General features: G+C 40.6%; 1 protein-coding gene across 1 annotated transcript in view; it reads right to left on the reverse strand.

Moving 5' to 3' along the window:
• KCNQ5 (potassium voltage-gated channel subfamily Q member 5) overlaps positions 1 to 21112 on the reverse strand; it is a 192181-nt gene that overhangs the window by 57659 nt on the left and 113410 nt on the right. The window contains exon 3 of the mRNA XM_019471122.1: positions 19862 to 19988. Coding sequence (XP_019326667.1) covers positions 19862 to 19988 — 127 coding nt within the window. The remainder of the gene's footprint in view (positions 1 to 19861; positions 19989 to 21112) is intronic.

Below are 21112 nucleotides of genomic sequence, written 5' to 3' on the forward strand. Positions count from 1 at the left end.
CCCCCCCTTCCTTCTTCTTCCCCCAGCTTTATATACTTAGCATGACATCACATGGTATGGAATGTCCCTTTGGCCAGTTTGGCTGTGCCCCCTCCCAGCTTCTTGTGCACCTCCAGCCTTCTCAGTCGGTAGAGCATGGGAAGCTGAAAAGTCCTTGACTAGTGTAAGCATTACCTAGCAACAACTAAAACATCGGTGCGTTATCAACATTGTTCTCACCCTAAATCCAAAGCACAGCACTGTACCAGCTACTAGGAAGAAAATTAACTCTATCCCAGCTGAAACCAAGACACCTGCTCCAGTACAGTATGAAGTAGCCTTGGTTCATTCTGCTCAGCCACCAAAGTAACTTGAGGTCCCAAATACCCTTGTCTGCAGACATCCTAGGTTTCTCTGAACTCACCTATGGATGCTTTGCCCTCTTATTACAATACTAAGGGTACAGACAATCTGTGGTTTAAGGAGTGTCCTGTTAAATTGTGGAAATCCTTGTCACAAGATACTAAAAGTTTACATGGGTTCAAAGCCAGCAGGATGATCTTATTGGAGAAAATTTAATCCTGAGCTAATTAATACCAAGAGCCCACTTCTGGCTCAGGATGTCTCCAAGTAGCAGGCTGTTGGAGGCTGAGACACTTTTATGGAGAAATATCGCTGTATGTTTGCCCTGTTTGTGTAATCTTCCCTGACTCTTCACTGTTGACTAGTGTCACTGTTGGACATAGTGTGTTAGGCTAGGCTGACCTTCTGACATTTTAAAATGTCTTTGGCTACTACATAGGTGGATCATAGGTGGCTACTATATAATTGGCTACCAAAAAAGCTGGATTTGCTTCTAGATGTACATCCAACAAGTTCAGAGATCAGGAAGAGACAGAAGTGGATAAAGTATCCTAGGGCGTCTCTGCACAATGCAAGTCTCAAGAGCGCAGCAACCAGATGCAGCAGGTCTGGGTGAGAATTCAGAAATAGGATAACTGACCAGGAAGAGTTAAAGACATCACAAATTCTAATGGAGATCAGGAAAATAGATGGGGTGGGATTCAGCTCCATGTGAAGACATTTAAATTTAGGTGTCTACATGTGAAGCAGGTGTCTGAACTCTCAATGCAGCACAAGAAAATCACGCCAACCGAGAGGTGCAGCTAATCCTCAGGAAGGCTCCTGCCGGCTGCTGAGCTGACTCGCACTCTGGGTTTGGTACAAAAAAAGGCTCGATTCAGCTGCCCAAATTTATTTGTCCAGTGCCATTTGAGATGCCCTAAGGTATCTGAGACATCCCCTAGGTCTGGCAGCTATGCTCTCAGACCTGGGAAGGCTATGCCCTTCAGGAGAAGTCGCTGGAGAGCAGGGAATATCATGTAACAGGGGACACCTCTATGTACTCCGCTGAACTAAGCCCTAGATCTTGACCCACTATACTGGAAGTATAGACACGTAGCACACACATACCCACCTACAAGCAAACTTCTATATTTAGGTGTGTTTATGTGGATCTGAGGCTCATGTAAAGCGTGCTGGAAAGCCTTGAGCAATACAGACTGTGTTGAAGAAAGAGTGTAACACGACAGCGAGGTTAGCTTGGCTTGTCCCATGCTGTTCCCAGCAGAGCAGCAAGGTAGCAGCCATTTTTAATTAGTGGTGACTGACTAGCAGCAAATCAGATATCATTAGAAAAGCAGCGTGCACTCCTGCAAATCATTCTTAGAACTTAAAAAAGAGTAAGGTCACCCAAATATTATGAATTATGCATTTGGTCTGGAAATTATTAAAGTGCTTACTGGGGGTTTTGGTTACCCTCAACCACTCTCAATAGGACAGTTTTTTACAAAAGCCAATGATTTGTCCCTGCCCTTATTCCTGCCCATTCCAGGAGCTCTGACAGCTTTCCTTATAACATGGAGTTTCCTGGAGGTCCTCCACTGCAAAAAATTCAAATTAATTCAGTTTTGCCAGTGCTGCACAGCATCTGCCCTGTGCTGCTGGGAACCCTCTGCCCCATTGAGGATCTCTGGTCCCCTCTGACTGCGAGAGACGAAGAAGCCAACAGCAGCATAGCTCTCTTCCCTTTTTTAAAGTATTGATCCAAGGGAGTTATCTACTTGTGTATAGCCTTCTAGATGGAGGGTAGGGATGGGGAGAGGCAAAGTGAGGAGAGGCTGAGGAAACAGGGGAGCAGAAAATGCACTGGCACGTGTTTAAAAAACAGTTGGGGGAGGGAGGAGAGCCTTCCCAGTCTGCTGGCATTTTTTTCACACCTTGCTCTCTCATCTTCTTCACCTCTTCACAATACACCCCCCACCCCCCCCAAACCACCCCCACCAACTCCTCAGGCTGGGAATAGGGAAGGAAAGAGTGTGTCCATTGCCTAGGGCAGCCCTCCCTGGCTGTGTTTCCCTCGGAGGCAGGGAAGGCAGGCAGGCACATTATTTCCGCGTAGTTTAACTTGCCAGGAACAGGTGTAAGATAAACCAAAATAAACCCCTCTTGGAATGAAATCAGAGTCCAAAGAAAAGTTTGCATCAGTTGAAAGTCACTTCCGAACATATTAATCTTGCTTGGTTTTCTTATCTAAGCATACCTATACTGGAAAAATTAAAAGTTAAGTACTTTATGATTCTCTCCCTACCACATTTTTATCCAACATACCCCAGGTGCCATTTGCCCTGTTACGAGAGCAAAATCTTCTGAACTTCCTTTCATATTCCACTTGAATTTAGCTGAAATCTCCACGGTATTTCTGTGGTTTAAGAAGGCTTTAACAAACTTCTGTCAATCTTATATAAATATTTTCCTCTTCTATCAGTATTTTTCCTTCTTGCCTTTTAGTGGCAAAACTGGGAAATCAGGAAGAAAAAAACAAACCCAGAAAGTGGATTATGGGTGAAACCTAACTTTATTGAAGTAAATAAATAGCAACATTTTGATTAATTTAACTGGGACTAAGGTTTCACTCCATATCTTGCTGTAAAGCAATAGGGAAGTTTAGGATGTGAGAGTGAGTAATGGGCAGTATAATTCCAAACGTCTCTGTAATGACTTATTAGAAGACAAAAGTTTCTGAGGCACATTTATTTCTTTGATTTTTTCAAAGCTAATATCTTGTGTATGAGCTTTCAAAATGTTAAGCGTCTCCTCAGCTATGAGGCTGATTTTATTCACTCTTTAGAAATATCTCTCATATTCCTATCCTTGCAGATAGTGTCCTTCCTGGTTGACTCCAGTCTGAGATTTCAGATCTTCTCAGCAGCTTTTGCAATGTTCGCTTTTGAACACTTCATTTCAAATTCAATTTCAAACAATGAATTCTTCCATTTCAGATCTTTCACCTAGTACCACTCAAGAAACCCCTGAGATTACATGAAAGTTTTGTTCATAGTAACTTAGCAAAGGCTTTTTTAGTTGACAGCCACTGTGTTAACAACTGGGCCCCCCTCGAAAAATAAAAATGGTCCCAGAACTCATGTGTGTGATAGATTACCCTTGTATATTGTCCAGTCTCACTAAAATAGTGACATATAAGTAAAGACAATTAACCAAAGCCCAGTAATGCAACAACCTGAAACTCAGGAATAGTTTCAGCTAGCTCATGAGAGACGTGCCAGCCTGACTTCCCACTTCACAGAGGAAGGCTGATGTTGGGCTGCCTTACCCTGCTCAAGCTTGGTCAGAAACTCTGGGTCTCTTGGAAGAGCGGTTAGCATTCCTAAGCTATAAGCACTTCCAATAGCAACAGATTGGAATTCACAGAGAATGCTCCCGGTTTACACATCCTTGTTAAGAATATGCAGGAAACTGCAATGGCCGTCAGTTACTGTGTCTGCTCTGGCTACAGAACAGTAGGGAGAAGCAATGAGCTAGGACAAGAGCAGGAGACATCTGCCCCCAAAACTGCAGGAATAAGCAGAAAATCTCAAGAATGTGGTTTATCTAGATTGCAGCTGTATTAACTCACAAAGGCAATTAACTGGCAACAGTATGACCAAATTTAGGCTACCCTTAGGCTGTCCTTGTAAGGTCTAATTTTGGGCTAGAGTAATTATCTATGACCCAGAGAAAAGACACAGCTTGTAGTGGTCATTTCTTGTGAATAGTTCTCAGGAAAGTTCATCATTACCCTAAATTTCAAAGTTATTCGTGAAAAAACCAGCACTTTTTGATTCCGTGGTGTTATAGAGCCACTGGGCTCCATAACTGACTACGAGCACCAAGAGTGCTTTGACATTGGCTTCGTGTGGTTACAACGGCACAGGTTATGCATGCATATTGCAGCACAGTGAGCAATTATTCTCACTTGCTAAAGGAGTTTAAATAAGTTTTAATCCAGATTTACAACAACAACTACATAGAAATAATTAACAACTCTCTATTCTGAGTCGCAAGGAAGTGTGAGTGGTGGAAGGGAGGGAATGACCAGCATTTTAGTTTTTCTGATATCTCTTTGTATATCAGTCCTTCCAGTAGCTTCATCATGTTTTATTGCTATTCTCAGAACTCCCTTCAGTTTGTCTACAATAATCTCCACAGCTAGCTGGCCAGGGACAGAGGGTATCATCAATGTAGAAATGTACTTTCAACTTTAATCAGACACTACAACACAAAGTTAACACAACACACATTCCGGAGCACTGTATTTCAGCACATCACACTACAGAAACATGAGAACAAAAATATATTCAAGGGACTCTATCCTAAATGGATATAAATCAGCAGTTTAAAGCAGTTTAAGGTATAGTCTGATGACCGACACCTGACTTAAGCCATACATCAGTACGTGAAAATAAGGTTGCTCTTTTTCAGATTCCTAAAAGAAAAGGTCTGTTTATACAAACTCGTCTATAGGAATAGCAGCCTTTTCGCACAGTCTAGTAACATATTTGGCATTGCTGTATTTTATGCTCCTGTGGCTTAGCTAAAAAAAAAATAAATAAAAAGAAAAGAAAAAGACATTCATAGAGTTTAAGGCTTCTGAATAGCCTAATAGAGGGGTATTCAGAGAGGGAAATAATTGTATCATTATTCCCTGAGCACTTGTTGAGAAAGGTCATAGAATGGAAAAGGTCATTTTGTCATAACTGGCTGCAAAAATGCTTTTAGCTTCAAACAAGGGATTAACCACTTCCCTCTACCGGTTCAAGAGGGCAAAGAATAAAAATCATGATTAGAGCATGCTGCAACAGTTAATTTGAAAAGAGGCAAATTGTAATGTTTTTACCAGGTGGCAGTTCCTTTACTCTGCGAATAGTCCCCTTGCTATGAAATCAGTAGGATATTTCACATAGTTATGGCAGCAAAATTTGGTCTAATATGGGCTGAACTTACAGTGACCTTGCATAAGTATTTATCCCAGAAACCAAGAATTTTCAATATTTTTATCTTTAAAATGTCCAGAATCTTAATTTTTTTTAAGGATGAAGCCTGTAATTACATTTCTGAATAGAGAGATGATCAATATTACCATATTTAGAATGATGATGGATGTTATCATACTTTGTAAATTGTCCCATTGGAAGAAGCAGAACTATTTATTGATAAAGTACAATTCAGTAAGTGTAAGATTGTCAAAATCTGCAAACTGGATTTTTAGAGACTACTCTGGAGACATACGGTCTTTTGAGGTCACCGGAATTCACCCTCTGAAATACTATCTGCTCAAGCATTATTCTCTGCCTATAAAAAAGGCAGTTTAATGTCATCTGTTGAATTATATCACCTGAACATCTCTAGCATAATTTGGGAGAGGCAGGAAGCTGAGTTCTGCACCTCCCACAAAAAGCTGAATAGATTTACAGCAATAAGACTTCAATTTTACAGAGAAGAAAAGCCTAAACAGCAACATCAACAACAAAAATCCCCAAGCAATATGAGAGAATCTGAGTTTTGCATATACTAAAAATAATGGTGCTCAGGATCTTGAGTCCTGGCAAAATTTGCTTTCAGCTATGCCTGAATATAGCCTTTCTTTCTGGTCAGGGATCAGATCTCTCTGCTCAGATGCCAGACAGGTTATGATTAATCGTCACCTACTAGTAAAAGTAATTGGCAGGATATCTTCAGGAAATTCTTGGGATGGATGACGCTGTTTGATTTTTGCAGATGTTGTTGTCACTCCAGACAAAACGTCTTTGCATTTTCAAATATGTAACACTCTCTGGATGGAAACCATCTTAATTGTCATTACAGGCAAAACAAGTTGGTGATTTCGCTTCCTTTTGTAATCTTTTTTCAAGATGCAAAACAACTTGGTATATTTAGAAGTAGGAAAGTGAAATAGTTTTGCGTATCAAGATAATTTGCAGAGATAAACACAGATGAGTGTGAAAATTGACTTTTATTGCTGTTGAAAAACAGGAAGATAGGGATGTATGGCAGTGGCACACAGAAGAGAAAGAAGTTATTAAAAAATGTGTAATACTTTCTAGGCACTGAAGTGGAATTTTAAAAAAAAATCCAGAGGTTACTACTTCCACTCTATTGATTTCTTTTTCTTCTGGCAATGGAAAATGGCTACATTACCACTAAAACTGATCTGTGCGTAGAAACTTGGATTTTTCTTACTCATCAGCTGAGCAATACTCCAGCGAAGAGATCAAAAGAAATGAACCATCTTGAACCCTTCGCTCCATCCCTATTTTTATTTGCAATATATTGTAATCATCTGAGTAAGCAAAATATTTTAATATGAAATGAAAGTGACCTCCTGGAAATACAGACATCTTCTTTCTAGGACGTGTTAATTTTACATAGCCAAAGTGGGTCTATTTAGAAAATCAGCTTACCAACATGTAAAACGATCTTTTCTGGCAAGGAGAAAATGGTAGGAATCAAAATTATTTAAGAAAAATTAAATTAAAATTTAAAACATGCATATAAAATAATACATAGTATTATTTTACATGATATATAAAACCTATTTAATAGGTGATAATTAAATAATATAGAATATAAAATACATATGTCTTTATATTATAAAAGCACCACTGTGTGGTGCTTAGTTGCCAGCTGGCATTAAACCATGACACCATATAATATAAAATAGGTTATGTTTCATATATTTTCAGTGCCATGGAAAATAAACTCTGTATTAAACCGCAAGTGTGCTTTAGGAGGTCAATTCAAAGGTTTTATAACTGCAAACACTGAGGATTAGCTACAGCACTGTGTCCTGATGCTGAAACTCCAGATTGGATGGGACCCCCCAGAGTCCAGTGCTGGGGATGAGGCCAGCTCTGCAAAGCAGCTGTGTGCAAACGGGGCCGCACCCCATGGCAACTCACTGGCGAGCCCGTCCATGCGAGGGTGGACTACATCGAGCCCCAGTGCAGGCTCAAGCCGTGCGGGACCTCACCCCGGCACCTGGAGGTGTCTCTGCGCCCCGGCGCGGGTCTCAGCCTGGCATGTACCTGAGCTGGGGCGAGAGCGTCTCCTTGGCTGAGGTTGGCAGTAACTGATGAAATGCGATACGGTGGCAGCCTAGCTGACTCCTCCGTGGCACATCGAACAGGATGAATAAGCGTGTAAATCCCTGCCACTGACTCCCAGCACACACACGCACAGACACTGCAAAGCAAAGTGGTCCAGGGGAACATAAACCAAACTTGTCACCTAAAACTGAATTCACGCACCCTTCTGCTAAACACTTGTTTTTAAGCTGGACCATACTTAGCGTATTTCTTCCGCCTGTCCTAATGAAAAACCATTAGCTTAAGATTTCTTGCCTCAACCACAGAAAGGAGCTGTATAGTCTTGCTAAGTCAAGGAGGAGAACTATGCCATTTCCTCTATCTGTGAATACTCCAAGCAGCACCTGTAAATCCCTTTCTTCACAGGCACCCTAGTATGCCTTCGCTACACCCTGGGTAAAGCTCTTCACCATACAATGCAATCGTATGTTGCCCCCAAACAAAATAAAACAAAACTGGAAACGAGTCAAAGACACTTGTTAGTAAAGCTAAGCAAATACAAGAAATTAGGACTCAGTAGGTCAAACAATTTTTGAAACAGAAAAACAAGGAATATTTTCAAAAAGTCAATATTGGACATTTTTTAGACTTGAAAACTAAATAGTCCCTTACGAAATTCCAGAATGAGGAAGATGGGTCAGATTTTTGTTTTGTCATTTTTTTAATCAAAGTTTATAATGAGACACTAATTTCATACCCAAGAATAGATCAACTGATGTTACTCATTAATATACCAATGTACTAAAAGTTTATGTATACTGTTCCTGTGTAAAAGAAGCACACTTTCAGGCCATGATGACAAATATATCAAAATAATGTCATTTTACTTTTTGTGGTAGATAACCAAAATAGTTCTCTGTGGGCTGAGAATCACAATAGCTCAACAAATACTGAATTTTAAGTTGTAGTTATGGTTACCATCTTTGATTCAGTCGGATAAGAATAACAACATTAATGGGAACATTTCACCTGTCTTTGTACTGTTAGCAATTAAAGTTCATGGCACTGTTGAGTACACACTCTTTCAATGGACTGAATAAGTCCTCAGCAAACTTCTTTCTATTATTAACAGCTGGCTCAATAAATCTTAAAAATCTAAGGGCCTCCTGTAAGCTAAGATTAAGTTCAGTTGCAAGCCTTTCATGGATTTATACTTTATTAGCCTTTTCCAATAATTGATCTTTAACATTATTAATATGCACCTGCCAGAAGGAATAAAGCACTATTTATTCAGTAGGAGTTTTATTTGGCTTTAAGACAGGCTGACAGAAACAGATTTAAAGCTGTATCTTTGACCCAGTGTTCACCAACCCAATTTGTGTCCAACCAAAGAAACAAACCAAGAGTAACACACGCAGATCCTTCCCATAGATCTTCACTTATTCTGCCCAGTAACTCTTTTGTGTCTTACAAGCCCCGAGAAAACAAGGTTTGCTAGTCACTTTACTATGTCTGAGGCTTTCTCCTGGATGATAGCAGACCTTAGTGAAAACGGCTATTGTGGAGAGAAAAAAACCTGAAGATTTCTGGAGGGAAAGGCAGCAGGATGGATAGTCAGACACACACACCTGATGAACGAAGAGGCTCATTAGATCGGACTGCAAGAAAACCACAAAGTTATCAGCAAGAAAAAAACAAAATAACTACAGGCATGGCAAGACTCGTGCATGGAGAAAGGGCTGAATAATTTAGGAGTAGTTAGTCAGAAGACAAATATGAGATGGCAGATAGAGGTATGCAAACTAGTGGAAGATAAGAAGGTCTGTTGGATGCCTCCTATTTACCCTTCCTTGTGAGATCAAAAGACAATTTAAATCTGATAAAAAGAAATACAACATGCAATTAACTTGTAAAATTCATTGCCATGGGATATAAAGGAATAACCAGGGAAAATTAGAGACAAGATTGGATGTTTCTCCCTGAATTGCTGGAATTAGATTTTTCAGGGGATCCAAATTCCTACATGAGTCAGTCACTGATTACCCAATGTCCAAACAAAAATACTGTGTGATTGGCTATTTGGGCTACAGGTGTTAACACCTTTTTTAGAGGTATCTGGTGCTAGTCAGCATGTAGAAAGACACCAAACGGGGCTCCTACGTGATCCAGTCCAGCAGGGGAAGCAGTGCTATCTCTGTGCTGGGTCCTTGTAACCACACAGGTAGGAATCTACAGGCACTTTCACGGCTTTTTAATCGTACTCTAAAATCTCAGGGCGGGGCAGGCAGGCAGGGTGTCTGGAAGTGTCCATCTAACACATTCCCAGGTTGTGCATAAAATGAAGGTGATGCAGTGGTTTGGGAGTGGAAAGGCCAGAAAACCATGGGAACAGAAAAATCCTGGGTATGAGGGTGAAAGTGGACAGGCAAAAATTAAGAAGTAACGATGCTGAAAAGAGCAGGAGAAAGAATAACATGTCTCTGAGGGAGAGGAAAAGCCTGTTTGTAGGTGGAGAGGGAAGAGACAGTATTAATAATCTGCTCTCAAATTCACGGGGTGGCGGGAAACAGGAGGTATCCAGTATCTACCTGAGTTATCTAATGCAGGTGTTGAAGGCAGGAACATGGGTCCCTCAGTGTTGACTGAAAGAGATGAATTTCTACCTTAAGTTTTCTGAGCCGTCCTCTGGAGGCATATACCTCTCCCTGCTGCCTAAAACCAGAACTTGCATTCCTAACCTACACAACTATTTTGGATATCTGCACAGTCGGTGTGAATGCCTCCTGGGACTCCTCTGTTTCTGTAAATACAGAGTTTACTCAGATGATACAGAACCAGAGATTTCCAGCCACTCTTTACCCTCAGCTGTTATCCTGCCTGCAACTTGTGGGTGGGTAGCCTAAGAGGGACTACTGTGCCAGCAAACTTTATATGTTTTGGAGAACACTAGTGCGGGGCACCTTGCAGCCACCCTTGAGACTTCCTGGTGTGGGAGATGTGAAGAAAGAAATGGAAGCTCTGTGCAGTGCTTTTCTGAGAGGGGAAAAAAACATAATCTGGTAGCCCTCTCACAAACCCAACAGGAGGCAATCCTAAAATGAGATCTTAAATACAGTAGACTGTGCCACTCTGCACGACAGCCTCTCCACTCTGCCTCGTGACATTTTCATCTGAAATGAAGCAGTCCCCAGCGTGGGGGTCTCACGATCAGGCTGGGCTGGCAAAGGGGAGCCCTGGGGCCGAAGGGGCCCTGCCTTTGCCTTAGTTGCTCCCAAGATGGTCGCATACACGTGTTGGGGCACCAGGACCAGGCGGCACGAGGGTGGAAGCGAGCAGCTGGAGCTGCGTCTCTGCGGCAGGGATGGCTTTGGCCAGACTCAAATAAGTATTTACACCATTTCGGAGCTTACCTAGGTTGATGTAAAATAGATCTGGTGGACACCTTTCTTAGATCTGTTATTGACAGCAATATCGTCTATCAGTGGAAAGGTCAAGTCCTCGCTTCTGAGAGTTATCAGCACAAGCTTAAGGGTAAAAAATGTAATTTTTCTTTAAGAGGAGACTACAGGTTATGGGAGCCAGGTGCTTAAGTGCTAGGGGCGGGAAGGGAGGAAATTAAAATGTGCAGAACATGCCCAATTTGCCATCTAGAAATATGCAAATATTTCTACTTAGCCTTATTAAACTTGAGATATAAATACTGTAACTCTGTTACACAATGTAACAATGTTGTTACATTGTCAAATCCTTCCTAATTGCTGTATTTAACACAGCAGCTGTAAAAAGGAGGAATTAAAAAACTGTACGTTCTCTTCTTGTACACAAGTCTTTTTCTAATGTAGCAGTTGGAGTGTAACCACTCGAGGCATGATCATAAAAATAGATATTTCCTGCAATTCCCACTGGAATACTCTGCCCACTTTAGCAGTGCTGGTAGCAACACTCAGCTCTCTGAAGGGATGTAAAAGAATGGAAACATCTGCGGAAACTGAATTTCTTCAAGCTTTGTGATCACTAATAAGCTAGTTGCAAGGCTGGATGAAGACACCTGGCAATCAATTTAACTATACTGAACATAAAAGTGGGCAAAGCTTGTGTTTTAAACTGTCAGCATCGCCAGTTAACAAATTAAAGCTGAGCAGATACCAGAAAACTGCATTTGAAGAAAACAACACTATCTCTAAAGCAACTGAAAAATGCCTATTTTTCTAAATGACAATACAACCAAGCAAAATGAAACCACTGTTTCTAACTGACTGCACCTACGACCCTTTTCCTGGAGACCTGACTCACACACAGATGACCTGAACAGAAATAAACTAGCCTTCAGCAGAGACAGCAATAAAGTCCCAAAATTAAACAGGCATAAGAGTAATAATTATAAACTAAAAGCACCAAAGAGATGGAAAGACATACAGCAAATATAAGATAGCAGCATGTTGCCTGCTGTCATATGCTGCAGAGTGAATGTAAAAGGAACAAAGTGATCTGTGCAAAAGGATTATTAAATGTGTTATTATTACAGAAAAACATGAATGAGGTAGTTGTGCACAATACAATACCTAGGGTGATCATTTCTCACTACAATTCCCCTATTTGCATAACGCTTTCAAACCATTCTAGAAAGATGCCTGCAGTATACGCCAAGCCGATAGCTCCACGCAGACCGCGTCAGATTTCTTCATTTGGGCTCACAGGGGTAAGGCTGGGACACCACGAGAGTAAGCATGATTTGGTTGACTAACACCTGCAAGAGTAGTTAATCATGGCTCAAATAGTCAGACTGACAGTTGTCTAATGTACCACACCAAGGCATTAACATTGAAATTTATGTTGACATGCTGCCAAAACACCCCTAAGTATAGGCATGTTAGTCACATAGAAGACACACTGAAAGTGGCTTTTGAAATAAAGTGGTACCACAAGCTAGGGATATCGCAGTCCCATGAGAAGCTGCACGTATGCCAAGGACAGAGTAACAGGCAGTTGCAGAAGTCCAAAATAGCAAACACCTAGTCTAATAGGATGCTATTTTGGACCAATACAGAAATGTTCCTAAATGATTCAGATTTCTGCCTGGAGAGCATAATTCGCTGCCGCAAAAGCAAAACCTGTACAGCCACCGAAGCGGCAATTCCTCTCACAGAGGAGCTATGGGAAAGAGCTGATGATGATCTGAGATGGGAGTTATGAGGAATGTCACACACCGAAGCAGCTCATCTGCAGCACAAGATCTGGAAAGAAGCCAAGAAAGCCGAGTATTTCCTTGCATACCAGTTAGGCTCTGACACGTTACTCACTTCCTTAAAAGTATTAATTTTTTTAGATGCCAGGAATGATAAAATTTGAAAAACAAACTAACAATTTTACTGCTTTTGAGACTCTATATGCTGAAGTAGGCAGATAAGCGAATTCGGCACGATCCTGTCTACCTCTGACTTCCACACCAGTGCTTACATTAACAATTACTTAATTTTGGATTGGAGAATTTACACGTATGTATGGAAATTTGAGCAACTATCTTGTCTATGGATATGATGGGAATTCAGCGTAGTAAGGCAGGATATGAACATCTGAAATCAAATAAAGACAGGTAGTGTAAGCATCTTCATATACTGGGTATCTCTAGCAGTTTAAAGCCAAGTCTCTAACTTTTTAACAAGTTTAAAGCCAGTCCCTAAAAAATGTGAGCGAAATTGAACATACCAAGTCTAAAACCAGAAAATGTTGACTGCTTCTTGGTCTGTCGGTTGCTTACCTCCTTCTTAGTGTACATTTCCAAGTCACTGAAACCTTGTGGCTCATAAGCAGCACTGGAAGTTCTATAATATACGTTTATAATGTTTTATAACATATAGTATTCAATAATATTAATATTATTATAATTATTATAATAATACTACAATATATTTTCTGAGATTCAAATACGAGACACCATCAATCATATAATACTACTATATTTTCTGAGATTCAAATACGAGACACCATCAATCATTTGAAAGACTCCATTTACAGAGTCTGAGTGAGTATGGACAGAGAACCTCATTATTTCTAAATCATTTGACTGTGACATTTGACTTTAGGAGACTTTCCTAACAAAAGTGAACTGAATTAGAAATCGCTAAACATTTTAGTGCAGGTACTGAGTTATATCAGTCTTGTTTGGAATGGACATAACTACCTCATGCTTGGGAAAATATCTTCAACAGCCTTCTAAGAAAGTAATTCTAATAAAATAAATAAATAAATTATTTTTAGTAAAAGGTCTCTGGCTTTTAACAGGCTTTTTATCACAAACCTGTTTTCATTCTCTGATTCCTCACATCCCAGTGCTCTAACTTATTTCATCCATTCTGGTGTGGATCTCTTCTAATTTGTACTGCTGGAATTGCCTATTTATGAATGACTGATTATTCTTCGGATGAACAAAATCAAAGTTTCTCACGTAGCAGATGACTACAATTAACACCAGGTGACGGGGTAAATCAGCATCTCTCTCTGGACCAATTAAGAATTATTTATTGATGTTTGGATAGTTTCAGTGGGGCTGAGAGATTGTAATTTCCTGCTCCAAATCTCCCAGAGCAAGAATTTAACCATACTTTATCCAGAAACCAGAAACTGTATTATTGGCTGTTCTGCATGTTTGGGAGAGAGTGCTTCTAATTTTGATGATAAAGAGAAAAAGATCCAGACTGAATATAAAATGCCTTTCCTCAGGAAAAGGGAAGTGGTTTGTTTCCATGAATTACTTTGATTTCAATTAATATTTTTCAATGAAAAATCATTTCATCAGAAATCTTACACTAGCCTTGCGGACTTTCTTCATCAGCAGATATCTCAGCAAATGCACAGAATATGGATGCAAAAAAAGCTCAGCCTTCAGTTCAGAACCTCAGTCTCCAAGCCTGAGGAAGGTGAAATGTGACACTACCCACAGCTCCCCAGCGGGAGAGAAGAAGTTGTTAGACACACCTCACTCAGGCTGCCCAATTCATGGTAGGCGCTCCTCTACTCAAAATAACATGGTAGTGACACTAGTGTAAGAAAGATCAAAACCCCATGCCAATCAACAAGTACAGGCTGCTCAATTCTTTAGCACATACCAGAAAGAAATTTGAACATGAACTGCATTGTACAAAACTAGCAGATGTCTTTTGAATAGCAGACATACAACTTCTAGAAAGGGAAGACCAGAGCCTGATGTCTTTACTCATAGCAAATGGTACCTTGCTCAGCAGTGAGGACAGTAGTCAGCAAAAGTAAATGTGAAAGAATAAGGCCCACAGATGATATTCAGAAGACATTATTTTTCCTATGCATTTCTAAAAACTGTACTGCCAGGACTGTCAAACATGAAGATATGCCACTAAATCTTAGTTTTAAAAACCTACACAATTTGGGACCGATCTAGCCTAAAGAGCACCTCTGTTCATTGCACATAATTATGGCTGCTGAAATTATCTAAGGAAATTTCAATTTCCAGTCTTCATACTACTACTACTACTACTACTATCAGAGTATTTTCTGGAGTGAAGTGGGCAGCGTGTTCCTGAGATGAGTTCAAGTCAGGCTGGCAGGAGACCCCCTAACGTGGAATTTGCTCCTGCTGGAACTTGATTTTGCTGGGATTTATAATGAGATATGATGCGAGATGTGTCTCCTTGGTCAAGTATATACTTAATTACAGATCATCGCTGGGTTATTTAGAGTTCAAATTATACTGGAAAGGGGCTGTTTATATTGTTTATCATGAGCAGCAGATTTACTATCTGTCTGTATTTAAACTATAAAATGTGTCTAAATACCAAGGTGACAGACACACAACCTATCATTACATAAATATAATGAGTTAATTCAAATTAAAGGTTCAGCAGATCTTGTAACACACTAGATATGGATTTGTTTATAAAGGTTTGACAAAAGTGCCATATGATGGTTCATTACCACTTTAATTAATGAAAAATAGATCCAGTAATATGCAACTGCCGCTGCTATCACTTAATGCTCTGAAACGAGGTTTGCCAGCCATGAAGTTCAAGAGCCTGATTACAGATAATGGACTTAAGCTTCCTGTTGGAAATTTGTTCATTCTGCAGCCTCAACAGAATTTGAACTTGTGACATTTCCATCATGCTGTAGCTTGACTAGAGGTAAAATAGAAGCAGCTGTGGGGAAACTGCTAATGGACTAACTGAAATACATGAAATCTTTCACTGGGCTGGACCACCAGGAAGTCTAGTTGCCCTGGAGAAATGTTATATTACTAGAAGTGGGCTCAAATTTAAGGTGAAAAAATTCTGAAATAGGAGTTTCAGACGCCAAATTTAAATCTAGAAGTCATATAAAGTTTAGGCACTAAAATTCACTGCTTCCAGCGTTCGAAGGGAAGTGTGCTTGTGTGCTCTTCACTTGCCCTTGCGGGGCTTCCTCACATAGGAGTCCCAAAGTCTCCTACAGAGTCAGTGGAAAGAAAGAAGCTCCTCTGAAAGCCTAGCAGACTTCAGACATGCAGGTGAGACTGGCAGGATCTTACTGTTCTGATCCTCAGCTTGTTAGTTATTATCCCTCATTATTTTTATAATGTGCCACTGCACAGGAGAAATCTCACAGACTGAGATTTCATTGTGATGGTAAAACCTCTTATACGCACAGGACAGTGGCCAGAAGTTTAATTTTGTCAGGTCACATGCAACCATCTAGGAGGCCCATTGCCAGAGAAAGGACAACGGACTCTTCATTTATTTCAGTGTCCCTGATGGCTTTACAGGGAGGGGATGCCATACTTTCTTCCCAATCAGCAGACCTCCTTTTTTATTTCGGGGATCTTCAGGGAGCATGGTTCCTCCTAAGGCACAGGTAGACACAGAGTTCTTCCCTGGCATCGGCATTCCTGGCCCCGGGAGGCAGCAGTTAGGAGATGCGGTGCCTGGATTGCTACTCTTCTGCATAGCATAACACAGCAACATTGCTCTGCAGTGCTAACAGCCAAGCTTCAGACTGATATGGCCAGGAAATTTAGGATTTGCAGAAGTAAGTACATCTTTAAGTACATTAAGTGCCTGGGAGGGTACGTTGGTATGCCCTTTACATTACGTACACAAGCTCATATACAATCAGAGAATATAAGGGATGGCAGGTAACTCCTGACAAGGAACAAAATACAAATCAAGGTTTAATACTACACTACTATTCCCATTTTCACAGAAATAAACAAAGGTACAAAACTGTTAAATAATTTGATAGATATCATTACTAACCTGGTAGCACACAGCGATGCTTGACGAACTAATTTGTCAGGGTAGTGACATTGTAGGCACACTAACGTAAGCACAGAGCTTTGGCCCTGAATAAAATTTTTCTGGTTGTTAGGTTATTAATGGAAAAAAATAAAGGCTGTCTGAATGTGACCCTTGAGGCAATCCTCAAATTTATTATTTCTAGCTCTTAGGCCATTCCCCTATGTGATTTGTGTCTGATCACAAAAATAATCAGAGAACAGATCTGCTGGAGATAAATAGCAAATTTAATTAATAGTAAACAGACTAAGTCTTCTAAAATATTGCTGTTCCACTGTAACAATAAGTAGAAGGAATAACTGAATGGATGAGTAAATAAATAATTAAACAAACACATGAAAAGTAATAGGCTGAAACTGGCCATGTGCTTTTAAGGAGACCTTAGCACTGAGTTCACTGAGTTCCCCCTGAAGCCATCCTTTCTCCAGGCTGAACAAGCCCAGGTCCCTCAGCCTCTCCTCACAGGGCAAATGCTCCAGCATTGATCATCTTGGTGGCCTCCACTGAATTCACTCCAGTTTATTGACGTCTTTCATGTATGGTGTTGGAGGGGGCAAATGGGGTGCAGTATCTTAGATGTGGTCTAATGAGTGCTGAGTAAAGGGAGATAATAATGTGTCTTCATCTACTGGTGCTCTAGCTAATACAGCCTGTTGGCCTTTGCTGCTAGGGCACACTTTGCTATGACCGCAAAGCCAAAGTGTCAGGCAAGTAGTTACTTTATGTAGCAAGAGCTGCAAGATGACTTGCTAAAGGTCGTTCCTCAAAAGATCAAATCTGGAGAGATGCTGAACATCAGAAACTCCCTTCAGGGATGCCAAAGTCCAGAAATGGACAAAAATCAGTCAGCGGAAGAAGAGAGACACAGAATAATTAATGGCAAGAAATTCAAGCTACTGGCTTAGTTTCCAGAAGCTGTGCTAGTAGCTGTACAGTGTTTTGCAGAACAAAGTTCCCTTTTCATCCAGTGAACCAGCACAGGAAGAAATCCACAAGCAAAAGACTGTTGGCTACTAATTATTTCTGCTAGCAAGTGCTAGCAAGGGCGACAGAGAAGATGCTTTTAAGGCTAGAGATTGCCTACATGAACATAGGTGCAACAAGAAAAGCAAGTGAACTCCAGAGAAAGGAGGAAAACTCACAATCAAATGAAGTAAACCCCAACACTCACTGAGGCCCGTGCCAGGAGACCTGCCTGAACTATTTCAGAAACAGTAGGAGGGTAGCTATGAGCTGTTTAAAGGAAAGGGGGAAAATCCACGTCAGTCAACCCATGATAACATGCAGAGTTTTGAACAAGGAAGAATCCCTCCATTCACTTTTGCTGGGAATTAACACCTCAGACGGAAGTTAATCACTGGCAGAAAACTCACCAGTTGAATGGAAACAGGAAAGGGAGGAGAAACGAAAGCTGAATCGAACAAACTGCTAGTGTCCCCACACAACAGCATTTGGGAGAGCAGCAAACCACTCTGGGATGTCAAATGCTTCTACTAAGTTCAAATTCTTTTAAGATGTATATGTTTCTAGTAAGTTCTAAATGGCTGAGGTAGGTTAATTTTACTAAATTAAGTCTGGTGCTTTCTTATGATTGTGTGCTGACAAAACCCGGCTACTGAAAAGTTTCAGGTGCACCACAAAATCTTGGAATAATGGTAAGTCTGGTTAAGGAGAGAGCCGGGTTGATGCCAGGGAGAGTGAATGTCTGAATTCCTAGCTTTCCCTTGACAGGTGGCTGGTAAAGGCTGGGAAGATTTTTGAATTTTCTTTCCACTTTCCTTTTGGCCAGACGTGGGAACCTCGGGGCAAGTGTGTGAGCTGGCGCTGGACGGGGTGGGGTAAGGTACCTACCCACCTCCCCTGCTGCCTGAACAAAACAACGGCCAATCCCGATATGTCCTTCTCTCCCACAGTGTCATACAATAGTGTAGATGGGTTGATTCTTTCTGAGGGGGAGTCAGTCTGCGATGCCTTTCCACCTACCCATGCACTTCTTGCTAAAGCCCCTTTCTCCATTGCAGGAATTCCTCAGTGGGAGAAGGTGTGGATTTACCAGGGAATGAGGCAGAAGGCAAAAGCTTGCTTTACACATTAGCCCTAACCAGTGCACCGGGCTGCTGTGCCACGTGAAAATGCATAACTCCTTTTTAGACCAGGATTGCATTCATCTACATGACAATATTATTATTCACTGTTTGCACTGAGACCTGTGTGTGTAACTGCTGTAAGCATGTGACTCTGTGTTATAGCTGCTGTATAGATGCATGGGAGAATGTGTTTCCTGCCTCAATCGGTCTATAAGTTAATTTAAGATACAAGCAGATGAAATTAAAGGCTGGAGAGAGGAAGGAGGTTGAGAAAGACGTTGGGACATTGATATCCTGAAGTTCCACAGATGTCCTGTAAAAAGCCTTTGCTCCAAACCATTAGAAAAATAAGAAATTATCAGATTAATTTGGTTAGCCGTGCTTGATTTCAGCCTTTATTGGGAAACTGTTTTCCTGCAGGTTCTTTTTAAAAATAGGGTTTTGACTGGTTGTGGGCCTATTCACCATTCTCAGAGAGAATTTCTAGATCAAAGAAGGGGAGGAAGAGTCTCTTGAAATAGTTGTAGAAGTATGCTATATCCTATGCCAGAGTCACTGGCAGAGCAGATACCTGGACTGTCATGCAGAGAGCAGCAACGCAGGAAGCAGCAATGTTGACAGAAGACATTTCTAGGTAGGTTTTCAAACTTATTGCAGTGTACACATGTCTGATCACAGAGGTTAAATAAGGCGAATACCGTATGTTCATGGTATGTATGCATGTTTACATAAGATATCTAATATTCATGCCCATTAAATGCATACAGCTCCCATGATTTTCAAGGAGATTAGCTCTCAGTCCCTCATTCTTTCAATATACATGCCAGCTGAATGACATGCATAGGAAGATGTCTTTGGAGGAACGTTAAGAAACATGGGTTGACTGGTATTTAGGGACTTCGTGATTTTATATCTAGAAAAGCCTTGGGCAGATGACAGGTGACACACAGCTATTCTGGATTTACATCTGGTTACTGTAAACAGAGTCTGATTCCATTAGTTTTCATTCAGAAGCAAAACAGAAGGGGGGGGGTATTTTTATCTTAAAATAAACTAGAGCTGGGACACTCACCTATTACACAGAATGGTTTCCTTGCAAAGCGCAGTCTTCCTTGCCATCCTCGGTATCGACAACAGCATCCAGCGGACCAGATACGAATAATAAATTCCAAACCAAAGACAACAATCATGACAAATTCCTAGAAATGGAAAATAAGAAAAATGCCTGTTACAGATAACCAACACTGAAGCATCAGGAAACTTATGACCACTGTGTGTGTCTACCAGTATACCTTGAGCTCCTGAAGATCCCAAGCCAAACTTGGGACCCTGTTCCCCAAGATGGTTGCACATCTACACACAAAACACAGTCCCTAGAGCTTCCCAGTGAAGGGTCCAAATCTAACCTGAATAACATTAAATATCTGCTAAGATTGGCTACTAACTATGAAACACTGAAGGACTGAATCACACTCAAAAAATACCAAAGCAAAATAGACAGTGACTTTGGATATTGTGGATCAGACCACAGGTAATTTAGACAGCTAGTGAGGAATATATGTTATACATCCACATCCATAAAATTAGTTCTTAGTTTGCAGGTGGAATGTTTTGGTAGATATATTCTCATTGTAGCAATATACAGGTGAAGTGATTAAGATGATGCAGAAGCATTTAGGAAATCAATTTGTTCCTAGAAGTAGGTTAAGATACATGCAAGTGTAATTACATACAATGGGTATGCAATTGTTTGTAAGACAGTAAATGAATGGCCATACTAGGTATAACTTTCCCTGGACAACTTGTGAATGAAAGCATTTAAAAATCTCGCCTTGTTTGTCTGGCTTGCTTTTCTTTCACATTGGAACCTTCTTTAACATTGTCCATTTCAATAGCGTCAACTTTTATTTATGCAACTTGTATTTTTCACTACAACAGTGAGGTCAGCAGAGTTGCAGCAATAGAGCTTGGAGCACAATTCAGCTCCATACCTTAAGGAAATCTGAATGCCTGTAATATGCAGTGATATAGTACATACGCACTGGTATGAAATTATAAACTTAATTTAGATTCTCTTCTGGAATGCCACCTTAAAGTTATGGGTTTTGAAATGATAAAATAAAAATCTGTGTGTTAACCAAAAGAAGGAGAAAAGTACTTGAAGGAACTTCTTAAGCAGTTCATCAAGAAGAAGAGGATGAAAGTTGTATTTTATTTGGCAGCTGAACGTATTTCCATGTCCAGGAGAAAGCTGTTCCTTGTCAGCCAATTAATTTGTTTTCTTCTACAGGATGAGGTCTAGTGTGGTACTGGTAAGAAAACA

Source organism: Aptenodytes forsteri, unplaced genomic scaffold, assembly GCF_000699145.1.
Source record: "Aptenodytes forsteri isolate BGI_AS27 unplaced genomic scaffold, ASM69914v1 Scaffold256, whole genome shotgun sequence".
NCBI classification, from domain to species: Eukaryota; Metazoa; Chordata; class Aves; order Sphenisciformes; family Spheniscidae; genus Aptenodytes; species Aptenodytes forsteri.